The 27,533-nt window shown below is 41.5% G+C and overlaps 1 protein-coding gene across 2 annotated transcripts in view; it reads left to right on the top strand.

Annotated features, from left to right (window-relative positions):
* Positions 1 to 3,092: 3,092 nt before the first annotated feature.
* ABCB1 (ATP binding cassette subfamily B member 1) overlaps positions 3,093 to 27,533 on the top strand; it is a 97,937-nt gene continuing 73,496 nt past the window's right edge. For both annotated transcript variants that reach the window (XM_057731519.1, XM_057731518.1), the window contains exons 1-4: positions 3,093 to 3,241; positions 3,788 to 3,861; positions 9,569 to 9,620; positions 20,447 to 20,603. In XM_057731519.1, coding sequence (XP_057587502.1) covers positions 3,794 to 3,861; positions 9,569 to 9,620; positions 20,447 to 20,603 — 277 coding nt within the window. In that variant the 5' untranslated portion in view covers positions 3,093 to 3,241; positions 3,788 to 3,793. The remainder of the gene's footprint in view (positions 3,242 to 3,787; positions 3,862 to 9,568; positions 9,621 to 20,446; positions 20,604 to 27,533) is intronic.

The following is a 27,533-nucleotide window of genomic DNA, read 5'->3' as shown; positions in this document are numbered from 1 at the left end:
GGGCTATTCTGATCCTTAAACTATGTATGTCCTTGATAGAGAGTTTCACCTGAAGCTCAAGCCTGTAGAAATCAGCATAATATGTGTAATACTTTAAAAAATATCCTGTTAGCCATAAAAAAAAAAATGAAATAATGCCATTTGCAGCAACATGGATGGATCTAGAGATTATCATACTAAGTGAAGTCAAAGACAAATATCATATCCCTTTTATGTGGAATCTAAAAAAATGATACAAATAAATTTATTTACAAAACAGAAATAGACTCACAGACAGAAAATAAACAAGGTTACCACAGGGGAAGGGGGGGAGAGATAAACTAGAAGTTTGGGATTAACGTATACACATTGCTATATATAAAATAAATAATGAGGACCTACTGTATAGCACAGAGAAGTATATTCTATATCTTGTAATGACCTACAATGCAAAAGAATCTTAAAAAAGAATATACATATGTATATATATATATATAACTGAGTCACTTTCTGTACACCTGAAACTAACACAATATTGTAAACCAACTAAATTGAATTAAAAAAAAATCCTGCATTGTTTAGGGCATTGTTAGGATTTAGGGCATTTTTTTAAGGATATATAAAATATGTAACAAGATCACATAAACTAAAGGTAAAACAAAAGTGGAAACAAAGAGCAGAGGCATGAATCAGATTAAAAACACATGGGAGGGACTTCCCTAGTGGCGCAGTGGTTAAGAATTTGCCTGCCAATGCAGGGTACACGTGTTCGAGCCCTGACCGGGGAGGATCCCACATGCTGCAGAGCAACTAAGCCCGTGCGCCACAACTACTGAGCCCGAGTGCCACAACTACTGAAGCCTGTGCTCCACAACAAGAGAAGCCACTGCAATGAGAAGCTCCTGTACGGCACATAAAGAGTAGCCCCTGCTCGCCACAACTAGAAAAAGCCCGCACACAGCAATGAACACTCAACACAGCCAAAAATAAATTTAAACAACAACAAAAACACATGGGAGAAAGAGGAAAGCATTGTCGACTTAAAAAAAATTCACAACACGAGGGTTGCAAGTTAAGTTTTATTTGGCGCAAAATTAGTGTTACCAAGTCCAAGCTGGTTCTGCTCACCACACGACAGGCCAATGAATCAGAGACAAGGTGTTGAGGCAAGGAATACAACTTTATTCCAAAAGCCAGCAAACTGAGAAGATGGCAGACTAATATCTCCTAAAAAAACCATCTTATTGGGTTCTGGATGCCAGTTTGTTTTATAGAATCAGAGAGGGAGGGGCTGTGAGGAAGTAAGGTGAAAGGGCCATCAGTCTTACAAAAGATCTCCAAGAATGACCAGCCTTGGTAAGAGGACAACAAAAAGCAAAGGTTAAAGTCAAAGAAACAGATCTAACATGGAGTCCAATTGAGCTCTACACGGTAACATTAGGACTGCAGCCTGGGAGACAGCATCTCCGATAGCTCTGAGAAACTATTCCAAAGAGGCAGCGGGGAAGCTCAGTACATATGTGGTTTGGTGAAAGGAAAAAACATGCAATCAGTCAATATGCAATCACATACTGTTTACAAAAGGTTACTGTTAGTCACAAGGAGCAGTCCTCACCATGAAGGATTTTAGTGTTTTTCTAGATATGAGGAGATACAAGAAGTGGGCCCATAAGGTTGGCTCCTGAAAATAACTATCTAACAACCTGTTCTGCCAGTTTTTCGCAGAGCACAGAGGGCCTCATTTCAGCTCTCCACCCTGAACACCTTTCAGGGGGGTGTTGGCAGTCAGCAGCTGCAGCAGCACAAGATTTAATCTTTGTAGAGGTAGATGGCAAAAATCAATGGCAAATGCCAGTTGTAGCTGACAGCATTATACATTTGTCCCAGGTGGAACAAAGGGTTGGTGTTAAGCCTTTAAATAGTTGGGCCAATGCTGTACATATGCATATACAATTGGAACACAGAGAAAATGAGTGGACTGTTAGAAGGTCTAATCAACAGTTTGTAAAAAAAAAAGAAACCTGATTGTATGACAAAAAAAAAAAATAAAGGCAAGGAAAATCTGGAATACAGGATGGAAAGAAAATTATGGCTTTGAAGTATGAGTTACTTAGAGGAACTATGGAAAATGCACTATGCAGTAAAAAAATAGAAGGATTTTCTTTTAAACTTTTGCAGCGAGCTGAGAGGTAACTCCTGTTAGTGGAAGACCTCAGACAAAAGGTTACAAAAACATCCATTTCCCCTGAGTTGATAAGTATGAAAAGCTCCCATGTGAGTTAACGCTGCTTTATGAATTTGAATTGTGAAGACTGCACTTACTTTTCATCAACTTGAGGAAAAGAGGGGACCAGAAAAAGCTGTAAATGTCAACAGTGAATATGGAATTAAATTACAACTAACATAATATGCTAAAATACACGATACTTTAAGAATCCTAATGAAAATGTAAGAGTTTTAAAACACCCTGAGAAAAACATGGGCATTCACCTTAAATCCGAAAATATGACATTCTTTTATATTTCTACCTTGAAATGTCCGTTTCGACTTATATGTTTAAAAAATACCTTCCTATTTCTTTTTATTTCTCTTCAAACAAAACATGAACAGATACACCTTAGGAACTGTCAAGCGTACTGAAGAAAGACGCTTGCAGAAACATTTCACCTGGCCTTTTTAAAGGTGCTGTTTGGAAGGGAATTTTAACTCGTTTTGGCTACAGAATGGGCAAGGTCGGAGGTTGTTTTATTAAATACAGTGCATGCGATCCCGAAGAAAATTTCCCTCATCTACTCGAGCCACAAGGAACGAACTGTATATGTACACTTACATGTACATACTTTCGTGGATGTGGAGGCTTCCTTGGACTTGTACGGACAGAACTCTATAAAGTCCTTGATGATTCAGCTGATAAGGTTCCTCTACTCGCCCTTATGCTGAGGGGCAAAAGAAGCGAGGACATTCCTCGCGCAATTCCAACCTGTTTTCGTAACTCGTCGTGCAATGCGCATTCAATCAAGCGGGCCGGGAGCGGTCGCGAGCGGTCGGGGTGATTGGCTGGGCGGCGAGGCGCCGGGGTGTGGTCTGCGCGCTCCCTCCTTGCTCTCCTCGCCACTGGAAGCCGGGGCGCATTCGAGCAGCGGCTCCTCGGGGCTCAAAGCAGCGGGGGCTGCTCCTCGGATCCGCCGCGTCTTCTGTCTAGCGTCTGAGTCTCTTCTTCCAAGGTTCACGTCTTCGTGGACGTTCCGAGGGAAAGCCCGAGGTAGGGGCGCGCGAGACTGGGCACGGGATGGAGATGTTCGCGGGAAGGGCTCTCCAGTTTCCCGAGCTTGGTCCCTATGGGAGGAAAGCTTCGGAGGAGAGGGAGGGAGAGATTCCAATTGACAAGTCCAAGGGGACCAAGTGGGGGGGGCGGGGGGGGCGGGTGAGACTTATTCTCCGTCGGGGAGCTCCTGGGACACCCCAGCCCCTAGTTTTCGTAGCTGGCCCCGCGTCTTGGAGTGCGCTGCCCCGAGCCCGCAGAGCCAGCGCAGAGCGCGAAGCCGGGGACGAGGGGAACCGGGAGGCAGAGCCGCAGGGAAGGCGGGCAAAGTCCGGGCCGCGGCGCCGCCCTGCAGCTGTGCTCGCGTGCGAAGGCTGGATGCCGGGCGCAGAGGCAGGTCCCCGCTGCGGCCGTCCCCGCCACGGGCCGCCGGAGCATCGCGGCGAGCGCTCCGCCCTTCCGCTCCCAGCGCCCGGCTGAACTGCAGACTCACCCCCGCCTTCTGCCGGTCTTGCCTTTGGCTGACCCGCTGTGGTTTCTCCTCAGGTCACGATGGATCTCGAAGAAAGCCGCAATGGAAGAGCAGGGGGGAAGAACTTCTTGAAAAGGGACAAAAAAAGGTAGTCCGTTTGTTTCACTTTCAGACTTTACATGGCTTTTGAAATTGGGGGAAACTTGTTTCTAGCCTCCATCTCTGGAATAAATAGTAAGTTGATGAGGACGTTTATCTTAAATGCAAGCAGTTGGAGAAGTCCGCTGACTGAGTGGAGCACGGCGTTTGCAGGGTGAGCTTTCCCCTCAGCTCTCTGGTCCCATACAGGCCAGTGTTCATTTCCTTTTCTGCGTTTTTTAACCTTATGCTTTTCAAGTGATGTTGATGCCAGTGAGCCTGAACCATGTGCTGCTTGTGTTCACTTTGTGGTCCAGTCTGTTTCTTCTGGTAAAACACAGTCACATAAAGATTGCATGTTTGTGGCATGGCCTGTGGAACAGAAGGCCACGACTGCATTTAAGCATTTTTTTTAAGGCAATGAATAGGTGACCCTTGCAGAAGAAATTGTGAGAAGAGTAGAAGGCCACAACTGCATTTAAGCATTTTTTAGGGCAATGAATAGGTGACCCTTGCAGAAGAAATTGTGAGAAGAGTACCAAAGAAGTTACTAGAATGGTGTGAAATTATCCTGATTGTATATAGAATTGATACTGTAACCACATAGGGAAAAAAATTATCTTAAGTACGTTTTGGTCACAGTGCAGTGTCTGTACGTGAAATTCTTTTTTTATAAATTAATTTATTTATTGGCTGCTTTGGGTTTTTGTTGCTGCACACGGGTTTTCTCTCGTTGTGGAGAGCGGGGGCTACTCTTCGTTGTGGTACCTGGGCTCCTCATTGTGGTGGCTTCTCTTGTTGTGGAGCCCAGGCTGTAGGGGCACGGGCTTCAGTAGTTGCGGTACACTGGCTCAACAGTTGTGGCTCACAGGCTCTAAAGCACAGGCTCAGTAGTTGTGGCACATAGGCCTAGTTGCTCTGCGGCATGTGGGATCTTCCTGGAGCAGGGGTGGAACCTGTGTCCCCTGCATTGGCAGGTGGATTCTTATCCACTGCACCACCAGGGATGTCCCTGTACATGAAATTTTAAATTTTGCTCAATAAGCTCTTTGTTAGGAATACATCATAATCTGAATTGTAAAACAAAACAAATTGGTAAATATATTAATATTAGTAGAAAACAAACTTTTCAGTATAAAAGCAATACAGATGTGGACATTAAATAAGCTTTTTAAAAACAATATTAAATTTAAATTAGAAACTTCAATGTGATTTCATGATGTTTTTTTAATACTTCGGTTTCTGTCCACTGAAAGGCATAGTAGCAAAGAGCACCCCAGTGTCAGATTTTGGTTTCTTAGTATCTTTCCTTACACAAAGAAATCTGCACCTCACAGAGAAAGGGCTGATACCGATGGAGCCGGAAGCCGGGAGTATCTTGTGGTACCTGAAAACAGGAAGTGGAGTCCAGAGCAATTGTCCCAGACGACACAGGAGCTGGCTTGAAGGGGCTTCCACTGGCCACATCTGGGCCAGTCCGAGCATCAGAAAGAATAATGACTGTGGTTGGTTGTGAAATACTGAATAAATGAATTCTTAATAGAATTCTGAGAGGAGGAGGAAAACTAAGGGCGAGAGAAGTAGAGAGAGAGAAAAATTCTTCACAGAAAGATGCCAGCTCTCATACTGAAACCTGCCTTGTCATAACTAATTCCTGTAAGGATTGTTACTGGATCCTAAAGCACTCTGGGAAAGGTTGCGTCTAAGAATTAGGCACAATTCCTTCTTTTTTTTTTTTTAAGATTTATTTATTTATTGGCTGCGTTGGGCCTTCATTGTTGCGTTGGGCTTTCTTTACTTGATCCACCGTTCTTAATTGGAAAAAGGAAAGTGTGGTTTTCCAGTGGAGAGATTTTGCAGTTAGCAACCTGAACCAAGTGATCAGACCTGGCCTGGCTCAGGGGGGAATAGACTCTGTTAGTCACCCGACACCACCTAGGAAGTATGTTTGCAAAATCATTCAGTGACTGCCATCAAGCTTCCAGACTAATGCTGTCCAATAGAAATATAATGTGAACCACATTTGTAATTATTAAGTTTCTAACAGCAACATTTAAAAAGTAGAAAGAAACAGGTGAAATGAACTTTGAAAATATGTTTTAAGGGTACAAGTATATCCAAAACATTATCATTTCTACATGTAGTCAGAATTATTGAGATCCTTTACATTCTCTTTTTCATACAAAGTCCTCAAATCTGTGTATTTCATACTGACTAAACATCTCTATTTGGACTAAGTTTGAAATAGACATATCCAAGATGTGAGATATTCTACAAGACATCTGTTTATGTTCCTATAAAATGTTAATGCCTGGTGGGGGTAGATGGGGAGATGGTCTTCTAGATTTGAGAGAGACTAAAGAGGCAAAACCACCAAGTGTAGTGTGTGAGCCTTAATTACAGCAGAGTTCCAAAAAAGGAAAAGCCTATAGGAAACCTGCTTGGAAATTTTGAATGTGGATTGGATATTAAATGATATCAAAGTTGCTGTTAGTTTTATTATATGTGATGTGGTGGGAAAACCTGAAATGCCATGATGTTTGCAGCTTCCTTTCAGATAGTTCCGCAAAATTTTAACAGTTATAATATATACTTTGTTATGCAGATAAATAAAATATGGTCAAAATGTTCACAGTTGTTGAATCTAGGTGAATTTTTTACGGGTAGTCGTTATTACTATTCTTTCAATCTTTTTATTTGAAAATTTTCATAATAAAAAATGCTCATGAACAAAAAGAAACTAGATTACATAGAGTGGAAGGTAGATTGTTTTTAACTTTTTAAACCTGGTACCTTAAACAGCCATGTATTTTTGACACGAACAATTAGGGATATTGGAGTAAGAAGTATTAAGGATATGTGGGAGGAAATGATAAATTTGTTTGACACATTGGTGGTTTCCAGAGGTGAAGGAAAGGGGGGGCAAAATGGGTGAAGGGAGTCAAAAGGTACAAATTTCCACTTATAAGTCATGGGGATGTAAAGTACAGCATTGTGACTATAGTTAATAATACTGCATTGCATATTTGAGAGTTGCTAAGAGAGTAAATCTTCAAAGTTCTCATCACAAGGAAAAAAATTCTATGACTATGATGACAGATGTGAACTAGACTTACTGTGGCGATCATTTCACAGTATATACAAAGATCAAATTTCTGTTGTGTACCTGAAACTAAAACAATGTATGTCAGTTATACCTCACTCTTTGAAAAAGATGTTCAATAAATATTTGTGGGACATTTTCTTATATTTATTCTTCCAAAAACAGAATAGAGCCCATATTTTGAAAAAAAGAAAAAAAATTTGTCTGCACATACCTTCATTTTGCTGTCGATTCTTATCATGATCTACAGACTTTTTTTTTCAAACTAGAAATTGTTTTTTTAGTTAAGTAACTCCTATTAAACTGTGCTCACCACTACTGATTTCAATCTGTTCTTAATAAAACTATATGTATTTCCAGTTTTATTGAGATGTAATTGACCTACAATACCATGTAAGTTTTTTTTGTTGTTGTTTTTAAAACAGCCATTTATTTGTTTTTTTCCACTTCTTTAAGAACTTTTATTGAGATAAAATTGACTTACAATAAACTGCATATATTTAAAGTGTACAATTTGATTTTTTTTTCTTATTAGTAATGTATATATGGCAATCCCCATCTCCCAATTCATACCCCCCCCTTCCCCACTTGGTGTCCATATGTTTGTTCTCTACATCTGCAACACCATGTAAGTTTAAAGTGTATAGCATAATGGTTTGACTTACAAATATTGGGAAATATTACCACAACAAGTTTAGCTAACATCTGTCATCTCACATAGATAAAAGAAAAACATTTTTCTTCCGTATTGACGAGAACTTTTAGGATCCACTCTCTTAACAACTTACATATATCTCATACAGCAGTGTTAACTGTGGTCATCTTGTTATACATTACATCTCTGCCACTTTTTTTATCTTATGACTGGAAGTTTGTACCTTTGGACCAGCTTCTCCTCATCCAATCCCTCCCCCGCCCTCCCCCCCCGCCCCGTCACCAGAAGTCTTATTTCTTTTTCTATCAGTTTTTTTTAAACTATATATTCTAATTTGAAATTATAAAGAAGCATGTGGCTTTGCTAATAGGTATAATGCTTGGTTAATAGTACTATTTGGCATATTTGTATTTGTAAAGATTCTTTATTAAAATAAGATTTGATAAGGGACTTGCTGGTTGTCAGCACTGTGTTTGAGCTGATGGGAATAAATGAGTCTTCTAGGAGGGCTGAGAGTCAGTGCGTACTTCCATGCAATGCAGTGTCTCAGAAATTTGAGGTTGCACCAAATAGCTTGGTGTTTGGAAGTTAAGACTTTTTAGTTTAAATCTTGGCCTCGTTCTAGCTGTGTGACCTTGGACAAATTAGTTAACTCTTCTCACCTGCAGTTCTCTTGTCTTTAAAGGAAGGACAAAAATGTGCCTGCCTCACAGAGATTAAGGTTCAATGAGGTCCTGTATGGGAAGTGTTTACTTAGCCAGCGTCTGGAACATGATGAATTCTTCAGGGTAGCTACAGTTTTAGAGAATGAAAAAATAAATAAAAAGCTTAGAGCTAAAACTCAATTATGTATGGCTGTTTTTTTCCTCTCATCCTGATTCCAGGGATACTGAAACCATGCCTTTACTGGGAAGAGGGTGGAACCAAATCTGAAGAGTTATGTTTGTGTATTTTGTGTGTTTTTATGTCTGTTGACGATCACTCCAAGGCCAAATATGGGGTAAACTCTGGATCTTTTTTGCTTTAGAAGTCGCTTCAACTCTTTGACCTTGCTTAGCGTAAAGAACAAAGACAAAGATGAATTTACTTTTTGAACTTGAAAGCTGTGTAAAACGAATATAATTCTTTCCCGAAATAGTCTTTCTTGTGTAAATATGAAACTATAGATGCAGAGGCTAGTTTGGATTGATTTGCTTTCATACCCTAGGTGGCAGTTACATCCAGTAGAAAACTAGTTACAGAGTTTCGAATCTGCACTCAAAAGAAATGACCTTCCTATGCTTGAGGACCGCTTTTTTTGCAGTTTACAAACCAACTTTTTTGATGGTAGTTTTTCTAGATTGCATTTATTGCCATAATGGTCCATTTAGGTCTCCAGACATCTTTTCAGAATTAGATTTGCTCATGGAAAGGGGAATGACCGTTCTTTCTTAGCGTGATTTATATTCTGCATATCTGTTTGCCACTGCTCTGCTTTAGGTAAAGGGAATGATTAAGGACAATATCTAGGTAGATAGAAAGATAGACTATTTATCTGCTGCTAGAATTACACAGATGATAATTAAGGGGATTAACTCTGGAGAGCATGAATGATTTTCTAATTAGAAGAAAAACAGGAAGCTCTCTTTTTTTTCAGTATTATTTCTTCTAATGGCAAAGGTTGTGTGTCTCTGTGTATTCACCATAGAAAATTAGGAAGTAGCAAAGGCACAAAGAAAATATTTGGATAGATATCTCAACACCCAGTGATAACCTAACCACATGTATAGATTTCTAAGGTATATGTAAACATACTTAAACTTCATAAGTGGGGTCATATTATAACCTGTTTTTTAAATAACATTGTAGACATGTCTCTTTGTCCTGTTTGTTTTTAAATCTAAGCTCTATGTTAAGTGGGTGATTAAAGATTTGTATAGTTCTAAAAGCTTTGTGTAATTCTATTGCCATGTTTTTCAGTAAAAAAGATGAGAAGAAAGAAAAGAAACCAACTGTCAGTGTTTTTGCAATGGTGAGTTTGAATGTATTTACTCTTCAAAGTCGTTTGGAAATTTGACTTCTGATCTAGAAAAGATGTATTTCATCTGCTATAATACTTTCTTGGAGAGTGTGTTAATGGAGAGGTAAAATGAATTCGTTTAATTTAGTTTGTTTTTTTAGGGGAATGACCGTCATAACTTGCCCCGTACAGGGATCCTCCAGAGTCACTGGATTTCAGAATTCTCCTAATCAGTTATGTTGCCAGTGATATGTTACCTACGAGGACACTTCTCCCAGTGATGGTCTCAGCCAGCTGCTTAACAGGTAGCCACTCCACCAGCCACCTACGTGGAGTGTGGATCAGACAAAACATGGAGAACCCTCTTGCCAGGAGCTCTAATCCTGGCAGGTTTGAGGTGAAAGTCCCAGGCACCCATATAGCAGAAGTTAGAATGGATTCTTTATTACTATGACTTAGTACATGTCATTATTCTCCTGTGCTGAATAACTGAACATTTGGAATTTGAAAAGCTTAATATAATTAATTCTTGATTTTTTTTTTTTCTGGTTTCACGGTGCCACTTAGAAGCTTTTCTTCAATCAGATTTGGAATAAGATAGCTGGTTGATGGTCTCTCTTTACCTGGATCCTTTTTTTCCCCTCTGAGCATACAGATTTAAGTGAACTGTGCAATTAGAACCTGGAAGACTACTGAACCAATTAAGTCTTGTAGTGTATACTTTATAATTCACTCATAACACACCAGACACTTCTAAAATGTGTGTGTGTGGGGGGGGTAGTCTATCTTGTAAAATGAATATTAGTAAATTGAACAAAAAATGGTTATAGGCAGGAAAAAAGAGTTGTCTTTCACACTGAGGACTCTGGTTATCTGAGAAGAACTTCATCTTCCTGCACTACAGTTGCTCTTGCTAGAGTTCCACCTTTGGGTCTATCCCTACTCCCTTTGGAATTTTGGGGAAATGAGACTATGCACTTGGTGTATTCTCAGAAAGACTACCTGGATAACCAACTGACAGTTTTTATTTGCTTTCGATTTCATTCTTATATTCTTGTATTAACAGAAGCTTTGATGTTAAAATAAGGTTTATTCCCAAGATTTAATTTCAGTTCTATCATTTGGAGATGAAAATATTTCTGTCTTTTGTAATTTCGTTTTTATAAGTAGCTTAAATTTTAAAAAGTAGTCCTATGTTTTAGAAAATTTGACAGACGTAATATATCAATATAATTCAGGCCACAAAAGAATAAAAATCCGGAGTTTGAAGGCAAGGTAATGATTTTAACATAAATATAGCTCTTTATGCCATGTGTTGCACAGGTACTTTCTATATGAACGCATTTAATCTTTGCAACTCCTTTGGAGATAGATACTATTATTCCTCTAAGTTTACAGATGAAGAAAGTGAGGTGAGACTTACTGACTTTCCCAAGAACCCTCAGACATGGGAAATTCATGTTGTAAATCATGATGGTCAGGATGACATAGAAGGGAAGGAATATATTCTAAGCCTTTTGATGAAAAGCTGTATGATTTGTGTGGCTGTTCGTCATGCCTTTTTCTTGAAGAGTTGACATGGGAAACTGTGACCTTGTTTATAAAACCTATATAGACAGGGACATATTAAGAACGTTTAATAGTAAAACGCTGATGCTAATTGGCATTGCTGAGTAATAAAAATTTCCAGCTAAGATAAAAACTCATGTGTGTTGGGGGTTTCCAAGAACTTCAGGTTTGTTGATTGACTTGGAGGACTCACAGGACTCAGCATATTGCTATACTCGTGGCTAAAATTTATTACAGCAAGAGGATACAAAGCAAAATCAGCAGTGGGCAAAGGAAAGAGGGAGAGGTCCAAGAGAAGCCCCCAGTGTCCTGTCCCAGTGGAGTCAGCTTTATTCCCCCACCAATGAGCTGTGATAGCAGGTGTGAAATGCTGTCGGGAAAGCTTATTAGAGCATCAGTGCCCAAGGGTTTTTGACTGGGGGCTGATCATGTAGGCACAGCATGTACCAAAATTCCAAACTCGGAAGGAAGGCAGACCTTCAGCATAAAGCACACTGTTTGTACAAATAGTTTGGCCACTTTTATCAGGGTGATTGTTACTCTCCCCAAAAGCCAAGTTCTAGATGCCAGCCAAGGGCTAACCTTGAGTGCAGGTTCAGGCTTGCAGTGTTAACTGTTTTCTGTACACCATCCCTGTTAACTTTTTTCTACTAAAAGACTTTTTAGCAGTCTTGAGAAAATGATGAAAAAGAGGTAAGGGATAGATTCAAATTTTTCTCCTGTCCTTTATTTTATTTCTATCAGGCTTTGTTTCAACATTTACAGAAACACAAAAGTAGGATAAAATCTAAAGCAAGTGAGGAAATGGGACAACTGGAAATTAGGATGGAAATCATACAAGCCGGGCTGCAGTTCTTACACAAAGCACCCCTTAAAGATTAAACACTTGCTGCAGATTCACCTCTGACCTTTCTACTTTAGGTATCTTATTGAAACAATTTTTTTTTCTAAATAGAGAACAGGGGGCATCTGTTAAGCACCCACGTGTATTATTTAACTTCATCCTCACAATGACCCTGTGATGTAGGAACTTCTGTTTATTTTTATGGTCCAGATGATGAAACAGACTCAGAGAGGTTTAAGCAGTGTAATCAGTCACACAGTCACAGAGCTGGTAAGGGCAAAGGCCCAGAATTTTGCCGAGATCTGCTTACCCTAGAGCCAGAGCTTTTAATCATTTATGATAGTATACGATTAGCTGAATTTTATTTGCCTGGAATTGAAGGGTTCTTTGTTGATGCCGTTATCTTCTGGCCACCTGGTCATTCTTCAGTCATTGGAGACTTTACTACCTGGCTCAGCGTTCCCCCTCCACCCCTTGTGTTCCTACTATCTTGGGTGACTTTTATGCTGTTTATAAGGATAATCACTCTTTGACCTTCACAGCCGCAGTGATCTTTCCCTGCCCTTTATTCTAGCCACCCACGCACACACTCACATCCTGGGTTTTGTTGTTATTCGAAACTGTTCTACCTCCGAAGTGCCATTTTGAAGCAGCCAGATTGAATCAGCCAGCCATCTCCTCTCTCTTCAGTCTGCTGTTTTCCTTGGATCTTGAGTGCACTGACCCATCAGTTTCCCATCAGCCCCTTCCTGTGTCTATTCTCTTATCAGCTTAGAGCAATGATCATCACTTTAGCTATACTCTTGCCTGAACTATAAACTTCCTTTCACCTGTCACTTGTCACACCCAGCCCAGGCAAAATCAGCCATCTGCTCTCTTGGTGCCTGAACCCTGACATCTGATTGGTGCTGGAGAAAAATCTCACAACAGGCTGTATCCCACATGGAAATCCTGCTTCTCCTCTTTTGGCTGAGTATGTTAAACCTCTACTCAGATTTCCCACTTCTCTCCCCTAAACCCAACTCTTGGTAGATGACCTCTTTTTTAATTTCAGAAATCAAATGGAAGCCACGAGACAGCTCTACTCTCCCAGTCTGCAAACACACCTGTACCTGAATCAGGTGCTTCCTCCTTCCCTCCTATTATACCAGAGGAAGCATTTGGTTAAATCTAATCACCCCCTTGTACACTATACTTTGGCTCCTACATCCTCTGCCTTCTCAGGGACCTTACGTTATTGTTATTATCCTTTCTCTTCTGTATTCGCAGCCTCTCCCTCTCAACTGGGTCTTTCCAATTGGTATTTACATGTCACCTGTCTTTAATTTCACTAACACCCTCCTTAAAGCCATCTCCTCTAGCTTGCTTCCCAAATAGGAGCTGCCTTTGATTTGTAAGTTTCACTTCCAGATCCCTTCTTAACATATGATAATTTGGCTGCTGTCTCCAACGCTCACCGAATTCAGCGGACGTTCTCTCCTGACCTGTAAGTAGCCGCTGACACTGTCCACCGTATTCACGCCTCTTTTGCTTGCTTCTGTGTTGCCACGGTCTGTTCATTCTCCTCCCAGTTTTTTGGTTCTTTTCTTGTGTCATCTTTGCCTGTGCATTTAGAGTTGCTTGACCCCTAATCCCAGGAGTCAGTGATAGTGTTGGCATTTCTCTAGTTTCACGTGGCCATTTTCAAATTGTTTTCATGCAAAACTCCATTCTTATTTGAGTTTCATTCTGCACAATTATAATCTCTTCCGTCCGTTTTCAGCGATAGCCTCTACGGATTGCTAGTTCGCTTTTGCTTCTCCGTTGAGGACCTCGGCATCTGATTGCTTCTGCTTCGCTGACCTGTGCTCTCATCATTGTCTTGGTAACCTTAGGCGCGCCTCCTAGGCGCCACGTCCTTCGTTTTCTTCACTTCCTTCATCCCTCCCTTACTTTTAGTGGATTACACTGTGGACGAAGACCTGTGGTTTATCCTCTGGGTGGCCTCCCCCCTCTGTTGCTGTAAACTCAACTGGGTGTCTTCCACCCCCACTTCTGATCCCTCTCGCTTGGCCGTTCTTCCTCATTATCCTCTTTTTTGACATTGTGTATTTATTTTCTTTTGCTGCTGGAACAAAATACCGCTTCGTGGCTTAAAACAACACAAACGTATTGTCTTATATTTCTGGGGCCAAAAGTGTCACTGGGCTAAAGTCAAGGTGCCAGCAGGGCTGGATTCTTCTGGAGGCTCTAAGAGAGAATCTGTTTCATTCCTTCTTCAGCTTCTACAGGCTTTTTGCTTTCTTGGACTCGTGGCCCCTTCCTTACTTCACGCCACCCTCTTACTTCACTTATCATTTCTCCTACTATGGACCCTGATCCCCTGGCTCTCTCTTACAAGGACCCTTATGATGACATTGGACCCACTTGGATAATCCAGGATAATTTCCCCATCTCAATATCCTTAATATTTGCCAAGTCCTTTTTACCATGTGAGGAAACGTTCACAGTTTCCTGGGATTAAGATGTGGACATATTTGGGAGGTGGGGAGTTATTCTGTCTCCCATTCCTGGTCAAGACTTGGCTCTCTCAAACTGCTCTCCTACTGCCTAGTCCCCCTCCTCCATGTTTGCTCTTCTAAAAATTATTCTACCCATAGTAGCCACATCAAATCACCTCAGTTCCATCCTTCAGACCGTCTAATGCCTTTCTTTTACACTTAGATGGGACGTTTACTCGTTGTTGCCAATACCTAGCACCAATCTTGATCCTTCTTAGGTGCTTAATAAATTTTTTTTTATTAAATATCTTTTGAATGTTGAATGAATGAATGAATGAATGCACTGACTTCCGCCTCCAGCCAGGCACCATGGTAAGATCACGTTTGCCATCTTGCCTGCTGAATATTACCGAAAGCACTCCCTGTCGGCACCTTCTGCTTCTTTGCCCTGCGCAGTCCATCCCTTGGCTTTCAGTGCTGATCAGCCTTCTTCCTGTGTGGTTGTGGTCCACCCCCTGTCTCTTCCCTGTCAACATCTGACCAAACATTTTCAGTTTCCTTGTATTTAAAAGACTCTGATTATAATTAAACTTCTGTCTTATGTGTTACATTTTTTTTTGTCTGCCTGCACCCTCACTGTAAGCACCTGAGAAGTTCTATTAACTTTTACGTTTCTAAAAAAAAAGGTATATTATTATATCCTATGCCTAAAAAAGCTTCTTTTATTAAGTATCATTTTTAGTTTCCTAACAACTATGTGAGGCTTTCTGTGTATATGAGTATTTTCCTAATTTTATAAATGTAGAAACTGAAGCTGAAGGTTATTAAGTTTTTTTTTTTTTTTCCCCAAAGCCTCCTTCCTAGTAAATGACAGAGGTGGGACATTGCACTGAGGCTTTTGTCCTACTCAGTATTATGTTACTACTTTCCTCAAATCTTCTTCCCACAGTCTTGCCTCACATCACAAATAAATATGAGGGTTTTTTGTTTGTTTTTTATTTTATTTTTAGCTGCTTTGGGTCTTTGCTGCTGCGTGCGGGCTTTCTCTAGTTGTGGTGAGTGGGGGCTACTCTTTGTCATGGCTTCTCATTGCAGTGGCTTCTCTTGTTGTGGAGCATGGGCTCTAGGCGTGCAGGCTTCAGTAGTTGTGGCACACGGGCTCAGTAGTCATGGCGCACAGGCTCAGTAGTGGTGGTGCACGGGCTTAGTTGCTCCGCGGTATGTGGGATCTTCCCAGAGCAGGGCTCGAACCCATGTCCCCTGCATTGACAGGCGAATTCTTAACCACTTCGCCACCAGGGAGGCCCTAAATATGAGGTTTTGAACTCTCCCAACATTGTCCTTCTCAGACACTTATTTGTGTCTGTGCTCACTTCTGGCTCCTTCCTTCTAGCCGGAGATGAAGGGACGTACCTTTGCCTGTTGGAGAACCATTTTCCTTTTACAAAGTTTTATTTTGAATTTTCAAACATATAGAAAGGTGAAATAATAAAACTCATACTCATAACCACTGTCTATAGCTATTAATTGTTAACATTTTACCACACATTTCACCTGCAATTAAAGATTTCATGTTTCATGAGTAACTACCTGCATTTACATCTCTTAAAAATTTTCCTACCATTTTTTTCTAAAGCATAATACAATGATCATATTTAACAAAATGAACAGTAATTCTGTAATATTATCTAGTAGTTCATATTCACATTTTTCCAATTAGCTCCCCCAGATGTCTCTTACAGTTGATTTGTTCAAAACAGGATCCAGTCAATAGAATTTTAGTTCCCTGACGAGGGATCGAACCCAGGCCCTTGGCAGTGAGTGTGCGGAATCCTAACCACTGGACCACCAGGGAATTCCAAAGTTTCTCCTCTTTTTAAATGACGTAGACCTGTTGAAAAAATTTTACCAATTGTCCTATGGAATGCTTCACCTTCTGGGTGATTTTTATTATTACTTCCTTATGGCATCATTTAACTTGTTATTCCATGCCTTGCATTTCTTATATGCTAAAAGTTAAGTCTGAAGGTTTCAATACATTCATGTTAAATATTTTTGGGAAGAAATTGCATAGAGGATGCTGTATACTTCATGTCTCATCACCCCTGGAAACATCAGATGTCAGGGTTTCTACTTTTCTGTGATAACCAAGTGTGGTCACTTGGTGAAGGTGATGGCAGATTGGATCCCTCCACTGTAGAAGGATCTGTACTACCCATGCCCCCCCCCCCCCTGCAACTATGAGGGGTCTTGGGGCATCGGAGGACATCTTGTTTCTCCTAATAGTTCTCGTGCCCGCGGATGTTCCCTCGCCCCAGATTCTCGAAATAATTATTCCTCTTATTTTCTAGGACATTGCTCCATCTCAGTTTCCTTCCTCTATTTTCACCACTGGTCTCATTGACTGATTTACCTATAAACATGTATGTGACTTCATGAAATAGTTCTCCCTTGACATTACATCCCCTTCTAGTAACCATCCTCTCTCTTGCTTTTGTCCCAAGATCATCAAAAGGCCAGTCAACATGCTGTCTACATTACTTCCTCTCCAAATGATTCTTTTTTTAAATTATTTATTTATTTATTTATTGGCTGCGTTGGGTCTTTGTTGCTGTGTGGGCTTTCTCTAGTTGTGGAGAGCAGGGGCTACTCTTCATTGCAGTGCATGGGCTTCTTATTGCGGTGGCTTCTCTTGTGGTGGAGCACAGGCTCTCGGCATGAGCGCTTCGGGAGTTGTGGCACATGGGCTCAGTAGTTGTGGCTCGCAGGCTCTAGAGCATAGGCTCAGCAGTTGTGGTACACGGGCTTAGTTGCTCCACAGCACATGGGAGCTTCCCGGACCAGGGCTCGAACCTGTGTCCCCTTCATTGGCAGGCAGATTCTTAACCACTGCGCCACCAGGGAAGTCCTCCAAATAGTTTTTAATGCCACTCATTATTTCTTGCTGAATGATTTTGTCCACGCCCATTACTTCTGCTACACACACTAGTGTCACAAAAGTACTCCTCAAACTGAATTTTCTCCGTGTACTCTCTGTATAGTACTCTCCAGATGGGCATGAAACAGGACCAAATGAGATTTCTCTGCCACTTCCCCCCGGATCTTTGCCTCTTCTGGTTTGCCCTGTCTCGGGAAGGGTACTTCTTGGTCAGTTGGCTTCTTCCTCCTGCTTCTACACCTCGTGCCCCAAACTTGGGAGATCCCAGTCTTCTGTGGACACATCGTGAACATTTTTGCCTCAACTTACTGTTCTTTCTGGTGGGAATGCCTTCCTCCTTGCTTTGAAGCCCTTGCTAAACTGTTAGAACTGGGAGGAAGCCTCACGTTCTCTATGAAGCTTTTCCACAAAGGAGGGAATGACCCATTTGTTCAATTTTGTGTCTGCTCTACTCTGTATAACCATGCTGTCAGGGCATGAAGAATATATATGGAATATACCTTTTTTGCTTTGCCTTCCTTCTGCTCTTTAGGAGGCAGGAGTTGTAACTTGGGTATTTATTTCTGACTTTTTCTCAGTTATTGAGTAGCCATGTGGTAAGTGTTTATATTCATGGCCTGCTTGCTTTTGTTACAGCCAGTGTTAGTTTTGAAGGGAAGATATCCTGTGGGGGTGGTGGTGAGGGAAATCCTTGTGTATCAACCATCTTCTCCTCCTCTACTGAAGAATTTGATACTTTGTCCACTTTATAGCTAACTCCTTATTGGGTTTTTTTGTTTGTGTGTTTCTTTTTGTTTGTTTGTTTTTTGGAGGTGGATGCATGCTGAGTTAATTCGTGGAAGTAAATAGTGGCAAAATTTGCCTGTTTCAATGAAATATGAAAAAGAGGCCAAAACATATTCTCCCTTGAAGATTTTAATTTGTAAATAGGATGTTTTCAGATTATGGAAAATATGCCATTCACTTAAGTTCCTTTGATTATATTTTTAAGAGGTGGAAAAATAAAAAATGCAAGCACCTAAGTGTATATTAGATATTCTTCTTATACCAAACTTCAGTTTCTGCTGATTTTATAACTCAGCTTCACTTTTTCTTTCCTGCCGTATGGACTGCCGTTCACTAGCACCAAGAACTCTTCTGCTCTTTATTTCTTCCTCTCTTATGTCACCTGATCTCAATTTTTGTTTTGGTTTATATTCCCTGCCTAGACTTTAATCCAGACTTTTAACCCAGTTTCCTCCTTAAGCTGTGAACCTGCTGACTATATATACATCTCACACATCCAACCTGCCTTGGGGTTTATCCCAAACCCCCACAGCTGGCTTCATCCTGTTTGTGTTTTTGTCCTGCTTCCTTTGGTTTTCTTTTGGTCCTAAACTAGTTCCTTGAATTGTGCAAGTAGAAGTATTAATTGCTTCCCAAGTGGGCCTGTCACAGAGCCCATTTCTCTTATTGTGTTCTCTTCTCATCGTTTGGATCCCAAGAGGCCGGCCAGCCCGCCTGCCTGCCTTCCTTCCTCCCTCCCCCTTCCTTCCTTCCTTCCTTCCTTCCCTCCCTTCCCTTCCCTTCGCTGCCCTTCCCTTCCTCTCCCCTCCCTTCCCCTCCCCTCCCTTCCCCTCCCTCTCTCTCTTTTCTTTCCTTCCCTCCCTTTCTTTCTTTTTTCTTTCCTTCTTTTGCCTGCCCTTAAAGACATTATGCATATCTGTGCTGGTCTCTGGGAAGCACGCATCTAACTCATTCCTCTCCTTTTCCTTCTCACTATGGAGGCCTAATTACATTAACATCATTTAACATTTATGCTAATGCTGGTAGCCAGCAGATCTTTGACCCAGGCCACTTTTTAAAACCCACAAAACATGTTGCTTCCATGGTGTCCTCAGAGGGACCTTTGGCAATCAAGATTTCTCTTGTTTGAAAGTCTTGAGCTGAAAATTGGCTTCCATTCTTGGAACTCAGAGTCATGAATACTGTATTTCTGTTATGGTGCCATTATAGATTTTTGCCATTTCCCAGAATGTCCTGTGCTTCTCATCAAACCCTCATGTGTAAGAGAAGAAGGTAGATGGAATCTGGCACATTCAAGGTGGTATGGCTGTAAAATGGTGCAGCCACTATGGAAGACAGTATAGAGGTTCCTCAGAAACTAAAAACAGAGCTACTACATGATTCTACTCTTGGGTGTAGATCCAAAGAAAAAGGAAGACACTAATTTGTAAAGAGATATGCACCCCAGTGTTCTTAATAGCATTATTCACAATTGCTAAGATGTGGAAGCAGCCTAAGTGTCCATCAACAGATAAATGGATAAAGAAGATGTGGTGTACACACACACACACACACACACACACACACACACACACACACACACACACACACACAGAATACTACTCAGCCCCAAAAAAGAATGGCCTCCTGCCCTTTGCAACAACATGGGTGGACCTGGAGGGTATTATGCTTAGTGAAATAAGTCAGACAGAGAAAGACAAGTACTGTATGTTATCACTTACATGTGGAACCTAAAAAATAAAACAAATCAATATAGCAGAACAGAAACAGACTTACAGATACAGAGGTTAAATGCGTGTTATCCGTGGGGAGAGGGAAGATAGGAGGTGCATGGTGGGGATAGGGATTAAGGGGTACAAACTCCTGTGTATAAAATAAAAGAGCTACAAGGATATATTGTACAACACAGGCAATAAAGCCAATATTTTATAATAATTTTCAATAGACTATAATCCATACAATTATTGAATCGTTGTATGCCTGAAACTTTTATTGATAAATCAACAATACTTCAATTAAAAAAAAACAGACAGACTGAGTCCAATATAAAGAAGTAGGTCAGTACTCAAAAAAAGAAGCAAATGGCTATTTCTATGAGACCAAGGTGGTTGCAGTAGTAGTCTGAGAACTGTAGATTTCAGATATATTTGGAAAGCAGAGCTAACCGTCCATGAAATTGTGCTGATTGTTTGTATTCTTTCTGTGTTTTCTCATTTCTTAGTTTCGCTATGCGAATTGGCTTGATACGTTGTATATGGTGCTGGGGACCTTGGCTGCCATCATCCACGGAGCTGGACTTCCCCTCATGATGCTGGTTTTTGGAGGCATGACAGATAGCTTTGCAAATGCAGGCACTTTCGGAAACATGACTAATATAAGTAAGTATTGTTTGTGGTACTGATTTTGTTGGAAGCTTTGAAGAAAAATCATTCACTGAGAATGAAGTTTGTGGAGCCCTTATTAAATATGCACTAGTGTGTTTAGTGCTGTGGGAGGTGAAGGGGTCTGAGCTATAGTTCATATTTGTCATGGATTGGAGGAGAGAACAGTCACAAGCGTTAGAATATACAGTGGAAGTGCTGGTGGAGATGTATAGAAAAAGAGAGAGCTCTGCCTCAGAAACATCCCAGGCAGTTTCCGGAGTAGGTATAGGAGCCTGATGTAGACTTTGAATGATAACTAGGAATTAGTTATGAGATGCTCTGACGTATTGGATGTGGGCATAAGAGACAGGAGTCCAAGGTGATTCTACAGTTTTTAGCCTGAGAAACTGGATAAACTGGATGCAGTTACCATCAGTTGAGATGAGAAAGATGGAGAGAGAGTAGTTTTGGCAGTAAATGCCAGAAATTTAATTTTGGACATTGTCACAGGTTAGGCTCTTTGGAAACATGTGAAAATGGAGACATGGGGACGAGAGAAGGGATGTGTGTGTGTGTGTGTGTGTGTGTGTGTGTGTTTTAGGATGGGAGAAATAACTGCTTGTTTGTATGCTAATGGAAATGATCCAAAAGAGAAGAGAAAGTGATGCTTTGCAAGAGAGGAAAGAAATTTGTTTGAGTGATATCCTTGAAAAAGGATGGAATTTTATGCTCAAGAGGAAATACTGGTTTGAGGTAGGGGCACGAATAGTTCACCCACAATAACGGGTGGGAAGAAAGAGTAATTCAGTGTCAATACCCAAAGGTAGGTAGACAGAGAATGAGAATTTGTAGAACTTTTCTTCGGATAACTTCAGTTTTCTCAGTCAAGTAGGAAGCAAGACCTTTGGCTGATAAAGCAGATCAAAACTGAGTTTCTTAGGAGAGTGAGAAAGTGAATGGATTAGAGTGTCACGCACACACACTCTTTTGTAATCTCGAACTTGATTGAGGAGGGACTGGTTGAAAGCTGTGCGCTCTCAAGTCACCTCTGGTCAAGCAGAGATTGGTTTCAACTAAACTACATGAAGACTCACAGCCTGGTGTGCGTGTAAGTGGTAGAAACCTTGAACAGTCCTGTATGAGAATACAGTGGAGGATATAGTGATGTAGCTTTTGCAGGACCTTTAAGTCTCTGATGAATACTGCGAACCCTTCCCCCAGAAACACGCATGTAATCTGCATGCCAACTGGGGGTATCTATGGATGTTCTGTTACTTGTCTGCGGATTCTGCAAACTCTTTTTTTGCAATTCTGAAGAGCACATTGTTTACCCAGGACTACTGCAGTTCTGTGAAGGCAGGTAATGAGTTGGGCCAGAAAACTTTATAGTGTGTCTGAGCTCTGTAAAATTCTTACACATTTATTATGCACCTTCATGGCATTCAAAGGGACCTGCCGAAAGATATGGTACCACGTTCGGGATGGCACCTTTCATACCATTCACCAAGAGGAAGTACTTGGTGCTCTCCGAGTTCATTGGTTCCCACGCATGCTATAATTTAGCAGTATTTTTTGAAGTTGGTTCTCTCACCACCTTATAGGGGAAGAATCAAATCTTTCAGGGCCCTGTGGTAGCTCAGTCGACTTCATAGGTACATCTATGCCCATTTCTGATCCTGCCCACTTTTTATGAAGTCCAGACGCACACATTGATCTTACTGCGGGAGGTGTTCTACGTATCGTGCCGCACAGCTGCGTGCCCTCCATGGAGGGCCAGCTGCTGAGCTCAGCTGTGTTAATCAGGAAATACTGGCTATTCACACAACTGTGGAAAGTTGGCCCAGTCTGGGAAGAGTGGACTGTTACAGGGCTGCCTGAAGCTAGCAGAGCTAATGGGCCGTAGTAAGCTCAACTTGTGCTATGTGGATTGGTCTTTTTCAAAATTTATTCATATTTTCTATTTTTTAATTAAAAAAATGTTTTATACCATGTTTACGGGTTACTTTCCATTTCCAGTTCTTACAAAATATTGGCTCTATTCCCTGTGTTGTATAATACATCCTTGAGCCTGTCTTACACCTAGTAGTTCATACCTCCCACTCCTCCACCCCTATATTGCCTCCCTACCCCCAACTGTCAACCACGAGTTGGTTTTCTGTATCTGAGAGTCTGCTTCTCTTATTACGAGGGTGAGTCCAAAGTTATCCACACTGCGGCTGTAGAATTTATAGAGTGCGGATAATTGTTGACTCGCGTATATTCACTAGTTTGTTGTGTTTTTTTAGGTTCCGCATATAAGTGATGATATCATGCAGTACCTTCTCTGTCTGGCTTATTTCACTGAGCGTAATGCCCTCTAAGTCCTTGCACGTTGCTGCCAACGCCAAAATTTTGTTCTTCTCTGCGGCTGAGTAGTATTCATTGTATACATGTACCACATCTTCTTTGTTTACCTGTCAGTGTACACTTAGGTTGTGTCCATTGGCAATTGTGGCAATTGTGATTAATACCACTATGAAAATTGGGGTGCATGTTTGACGGGTCTTTTTTTTTTTTAAACTGTATGAACATATACATACATCATATCTCCATCACCCAGGTATTAATTGGCCCTTACTCTCATAAGAAAATAATTGGTCTCTTTAAGTATAAGTACTAACCATTATTGTGTCTTCGCTCTATCTGGTCCACCTTTAGACGTGTGAGATGGGCAGTAACTTGACTTAGTGACCTAAATGGCTTACGTAAGTCCTCAGAACGGTCCAGCTGTGGAGACTAGCCCCTCCTAGGCCTCCACATTACCTCGCGAGCTGGTGGTTTGGACTGCATCTTCGTAGATGTCCGGATCCCAGGGTTTCCAACTAGGGGTGTAGTTCACGTTGTATTCCTTGCCCGTCCTTCCCATTCAGCTCCCTCTTCCAATCTTGGGAAATTTTAGAGAAATGTTGGAAAGTTTTGTCTCTGTCTCTGTCACCTTCTTAAAAGGTACTGTATTCAGTGGTTAGAGCGCAGGCTCTGGAGTTGGACTGCCTGGGTCTGAGATCCCACCTTTGTCACTTTTTAGTTAGGTTTGGGGAATTTTTTCATATTTCCTCATGTTTAAAAAAAGTTGGATAACTATAGAGCCTAATTCATAGCATGGTTGTGAGAATTAAATGGATTCCTTATTGAAGGCTCATGGAAGAGGATTTCATCATTAAAAAGTACTCAATAAATGTTAATTATTGTTAGTATTATCAACAGGAAACATGCTTCCGTGTTCCTCGGAAATGAACCTTCATAACTTGCAGTGATGATGTGCTCCCTTATCTCAGCTCAGCTTTATGCAACTCTGACACCACATCAGTTTGTATGGTTGTTGAACGGTGTACCACAGATCACTCAGTGCCTGTTACACATGTGAATAACGGGGACCCTTTCAGCAGCGTTTCTTTAGTAACCAAGGACTGCTAGCCACGCCTTTCAGGGACGGCAAGGTCCTGAACCATGGCCCGTGGGCCATATCTGGTCTGTTGGTTCTTCTTATGCCACTTGTGAGCTTGGAGTGATTTTTACAGTTTTAAATCACTGGGGAAATTGAAAGAAGAAAACTTTGTGACACATAAAAATGATATGAAATTGAAGTTTCAGTATCTATACGTAAAGTTTTCATGGAACACAGCCATGCCCATTCCTTTGCATATTGTCTGTGGCTACTTTCCCAACACAGTGGTGCAGTAGAGTTGTTGTGACAGAGACCGTATGGTCAACAAAGCCTAAAATATGATCTGACCCTTTACAGAAAAGGTTTGCCAGTCTCTGAGGCAGGGTATTGAGTCGGGGGTTATCGTCTTCGATCAATCCACCAGTGAATTTGTATTAAAGCATTCTATATATCAACCATAGTATGTATCCTAAGTTTTCATTCCCACCCTGCAAGAAATTTAGCACAATGGGTGGGATGGACAAGGGAGCCACAAATGCAGTTGGATGTGATGAGTGCTATGATGCAGAGATACACAAGATACTTGGGAAGGAGAGGATGGGTGTCTTGCTCCATTTAGGAATAGTGGGAGGCTTCCAAGAGGAGGTGATAACCAACTTTGGTCAGATGGTACCTCTCTCATGCACAGAATAGACATGTTCTGTGTAAGAAGTGAAACCATTTAAAAACAAATATTAAATAAAAAATAAAGTTAATACCCTTCTCTCACCACCACTCCTTTTTAAAAAAAAATTAATTAATTTTAATTTATAGGCTACATTGGGTCTTTGTAGCTGCACGCGGGCTTTCTCTAGTTGTGGAGAGCAGGGGCTACTCTTCATTGCGATGTGCGGGCTTCTTATTGCGGTGGCTTCTCTTGTTGCAGAGCACGGCTCTAGGCACACGGGCTTCAGTAGTTGTAGTGCATAGGCTCAATAGTTCTGGCTCGCGGGCTCTAGAGCACAGGCTCAGTCGTGGCGCACAGGCTTAGTTGCTCTGCGGCATGTGGGATCTTCCTGGACCAGGTTCGAACCTGTTTCCCATGCACTGGCAGGTGGATTCCTTTTTGTTTTTAATTGTGAATTTATTTATTTATTTATTTATTTATTTATTTATTTATTTATTTATTGGCTGCATTGGGTCTTCATTGCTGCACCTGGGCTTTCTGTTGTGGCAAGTGGGGACTACTCTTCATTGTGGTGTGCGGGCTTCTCATTGTGGTGGCTTCTGTTGTTGTGGAGCACAGGCTCTCGGCTTCAGTAGTTGTGGCATGTGGGCTCAGTAGTTATGGCTCATGGGCTCATTTGCTCTGCAGCATGTGGCACTTCCCCAGGAAAGTCCAATTTTTTAAGTTTGAGTTAAAACTCAAAGTATGACTAGTTTTTCTAGAATAGTAGTAGTAATGTAGTATGATCAGTTTTTTTTTTTCCCTTTTTTTTGGTTACTGTTGGGAAATGTTACTTCAAGCCAAAAAGTAGATTAGTTACAATGTAATATTACAACATATTATAAAAAGCAGCAAAAAAAATGAAGATAGATAACACCTGGCCCATTCTAGGTGCTTAAAAGGTGAGATGAATAAATGAAAGACTGAATCACAGAATTTTGTAGGTGAAAAACAGCCTAGAAAATTATCTGGCCCAAACCCATAGTTTGGTAGATATAGAAACCAATGCTCCGGAAGTTGAGGCATGTGACCAGAATGGAGTTGCTTGCTAGTGGGCAGAGCTGAGTTCCTGGGTCAGGAATCCTGCTTTTATTCTGGTATTTTTCCCACTCTACTTGTGGTTTCAAACTCTGCCTAAAATGGAAGCAGACACCATACTTTGCACTCGGTCTTTCCTGTCCCTAAGTGCCATCCTATAGGCTTACGTATTGGTAGATCAGGCAGGTCAGCCCCTAGGCACAGCTCTTCAGGAGGGGGTGTGCAGGCAGCACACTTGAGGGGACTGTGGCTCCCAGAGTCACCTCTGTCACCTGCAAGAAGCCCAGCCACACTGAATGGCGGGCAAGTGCCAGAAGGATTGATCATCCAGGCAGAAGGTCCAAATTCCTCTTGCTTATGTTTGATGGAGCTTCCTGGGTAAGAAGGCTGGAAAAATTGGAATCCTAGCATTCGTGAGCTAGAACAGACCTTGTAGACCATTGGAGGCAGTGGTTTACTAACGTCTTTTTTTTAATTAATCAATTACTTTTAATTAGGTTGTGCTGGGTCTTAGTTGCAGCAGGTGGGCTCCTTAGGTGTGGCTCACTGGCTCCTTAGTTGTGGCATGCAAACTCTTAGTTGCAGCACGTGCAATCTAGTTCCCTGAGCAAGGGTCATGAACCCACGCCCCCTGCTTTGGGGGCACGGAGTCTTCACCACTGCGCCACCAGGGAAGTCCCTACTAATGTCTTTCACCAGAGAGCCCCCCCGTGTAATTTATTTCTGTCATGGATGCTTGCCAGGTACAACAGCTCGAGAGGGGCCTCCTTGGTTGAATAGGTGGAGGGGAGCCCAGAGCCAGGATCTCTGCTGATTGTCTTTCTCCTGCCACCTGGCAGCAGTGTTGAGGTCACTCCACAGGTAGCCACCACATATGTCCCGGCTGCAGCCTGTGTCCGGAGCCACCCTCATCTCTTCTCAACTCCTCTCTGTGCTTCCACTTCGCACCATCCAGTTCTCCACGCACTCTCAGAATGCGCTTTTACAACCATACAACAGATCATGTCTCCCAGTGGTCTTTCATAACTTGGAGTTAAATACAAATGCCTTCCATCGTGGCAAGATCTGGCCCATGTGATCTGGCCGCCTCCTGCCCCATCAATCTCCTTGCCCACTGCTTACTCAGTACAGCCCACCCTCAAGGACCTTCTCTCTGTTCCTTGAATGCTCGCATCTCCTTCCCGGCTTGGGGCTGTGTAGAACCTGCCCCTTGGCTCTCTAACAGCTCCTTATCATTCGTTTCTCCCTCAGAAAGACCTTTGTCCCCAGCCCACTCCAGAGTTACTCTAGCATCACTGCTTTATTTAATTTTTAAGAGTTATTACTCTAAAATGATCTTGTTAATTTATTGGCTTACTTGTTTGTTACAGCTTCTCGAACGGGAACAAAGGTGTAAGGGAAAAAAGGAAGTTCCTGCGGAAAACTGTCTTAATATTTCAGCCACGGGACTCCATCACATGAAGTTTGGGGTCTGATAGTGAAAGGATTTCCTGCTGGCACAGAAATCTTGTGAGATCAGAAAAAATGGCTCTCTTGTTCTATGTTGTGTCCACAGTATCTAGAACAGTGCCTGGCATGGAAGATGGTTTGAAAACCACCTTTATAATATAGTCTCATTTTACCAGTTAGGAAATCACACGTGTATCCATGTCATATACTTTTTATTTATACTCTTCTTAAGTGTTCAGTAGTTACTACTGAACTTCCTGAGATATTTGGGTCAGATAAAAATGTAATAGCGTGTGATCCCTAAATGGTATGGAGTCTTTTAGCTGTG

This window comes from Hippopotamus amphibius, chromosome 4, assembly GCF_030028045.1.
Source record: "Hippopotamus amphibius kiboko isolate mHipAmp2 chromosome 4, mHipAmp2.hap2, whole genome shotgun sequence".
NCBI lineage: Eukaryota > Metazoa > Chordata > Mammalia > Artiodactyla > Hippopotamidae > Hippopotamus > Hippopotamus amphibius.
The sequence above is the reverse complement of the archived record's forward strand: the minus strand, read 5'-3'. Positions and strand labels throughout refer to the sequence as shown.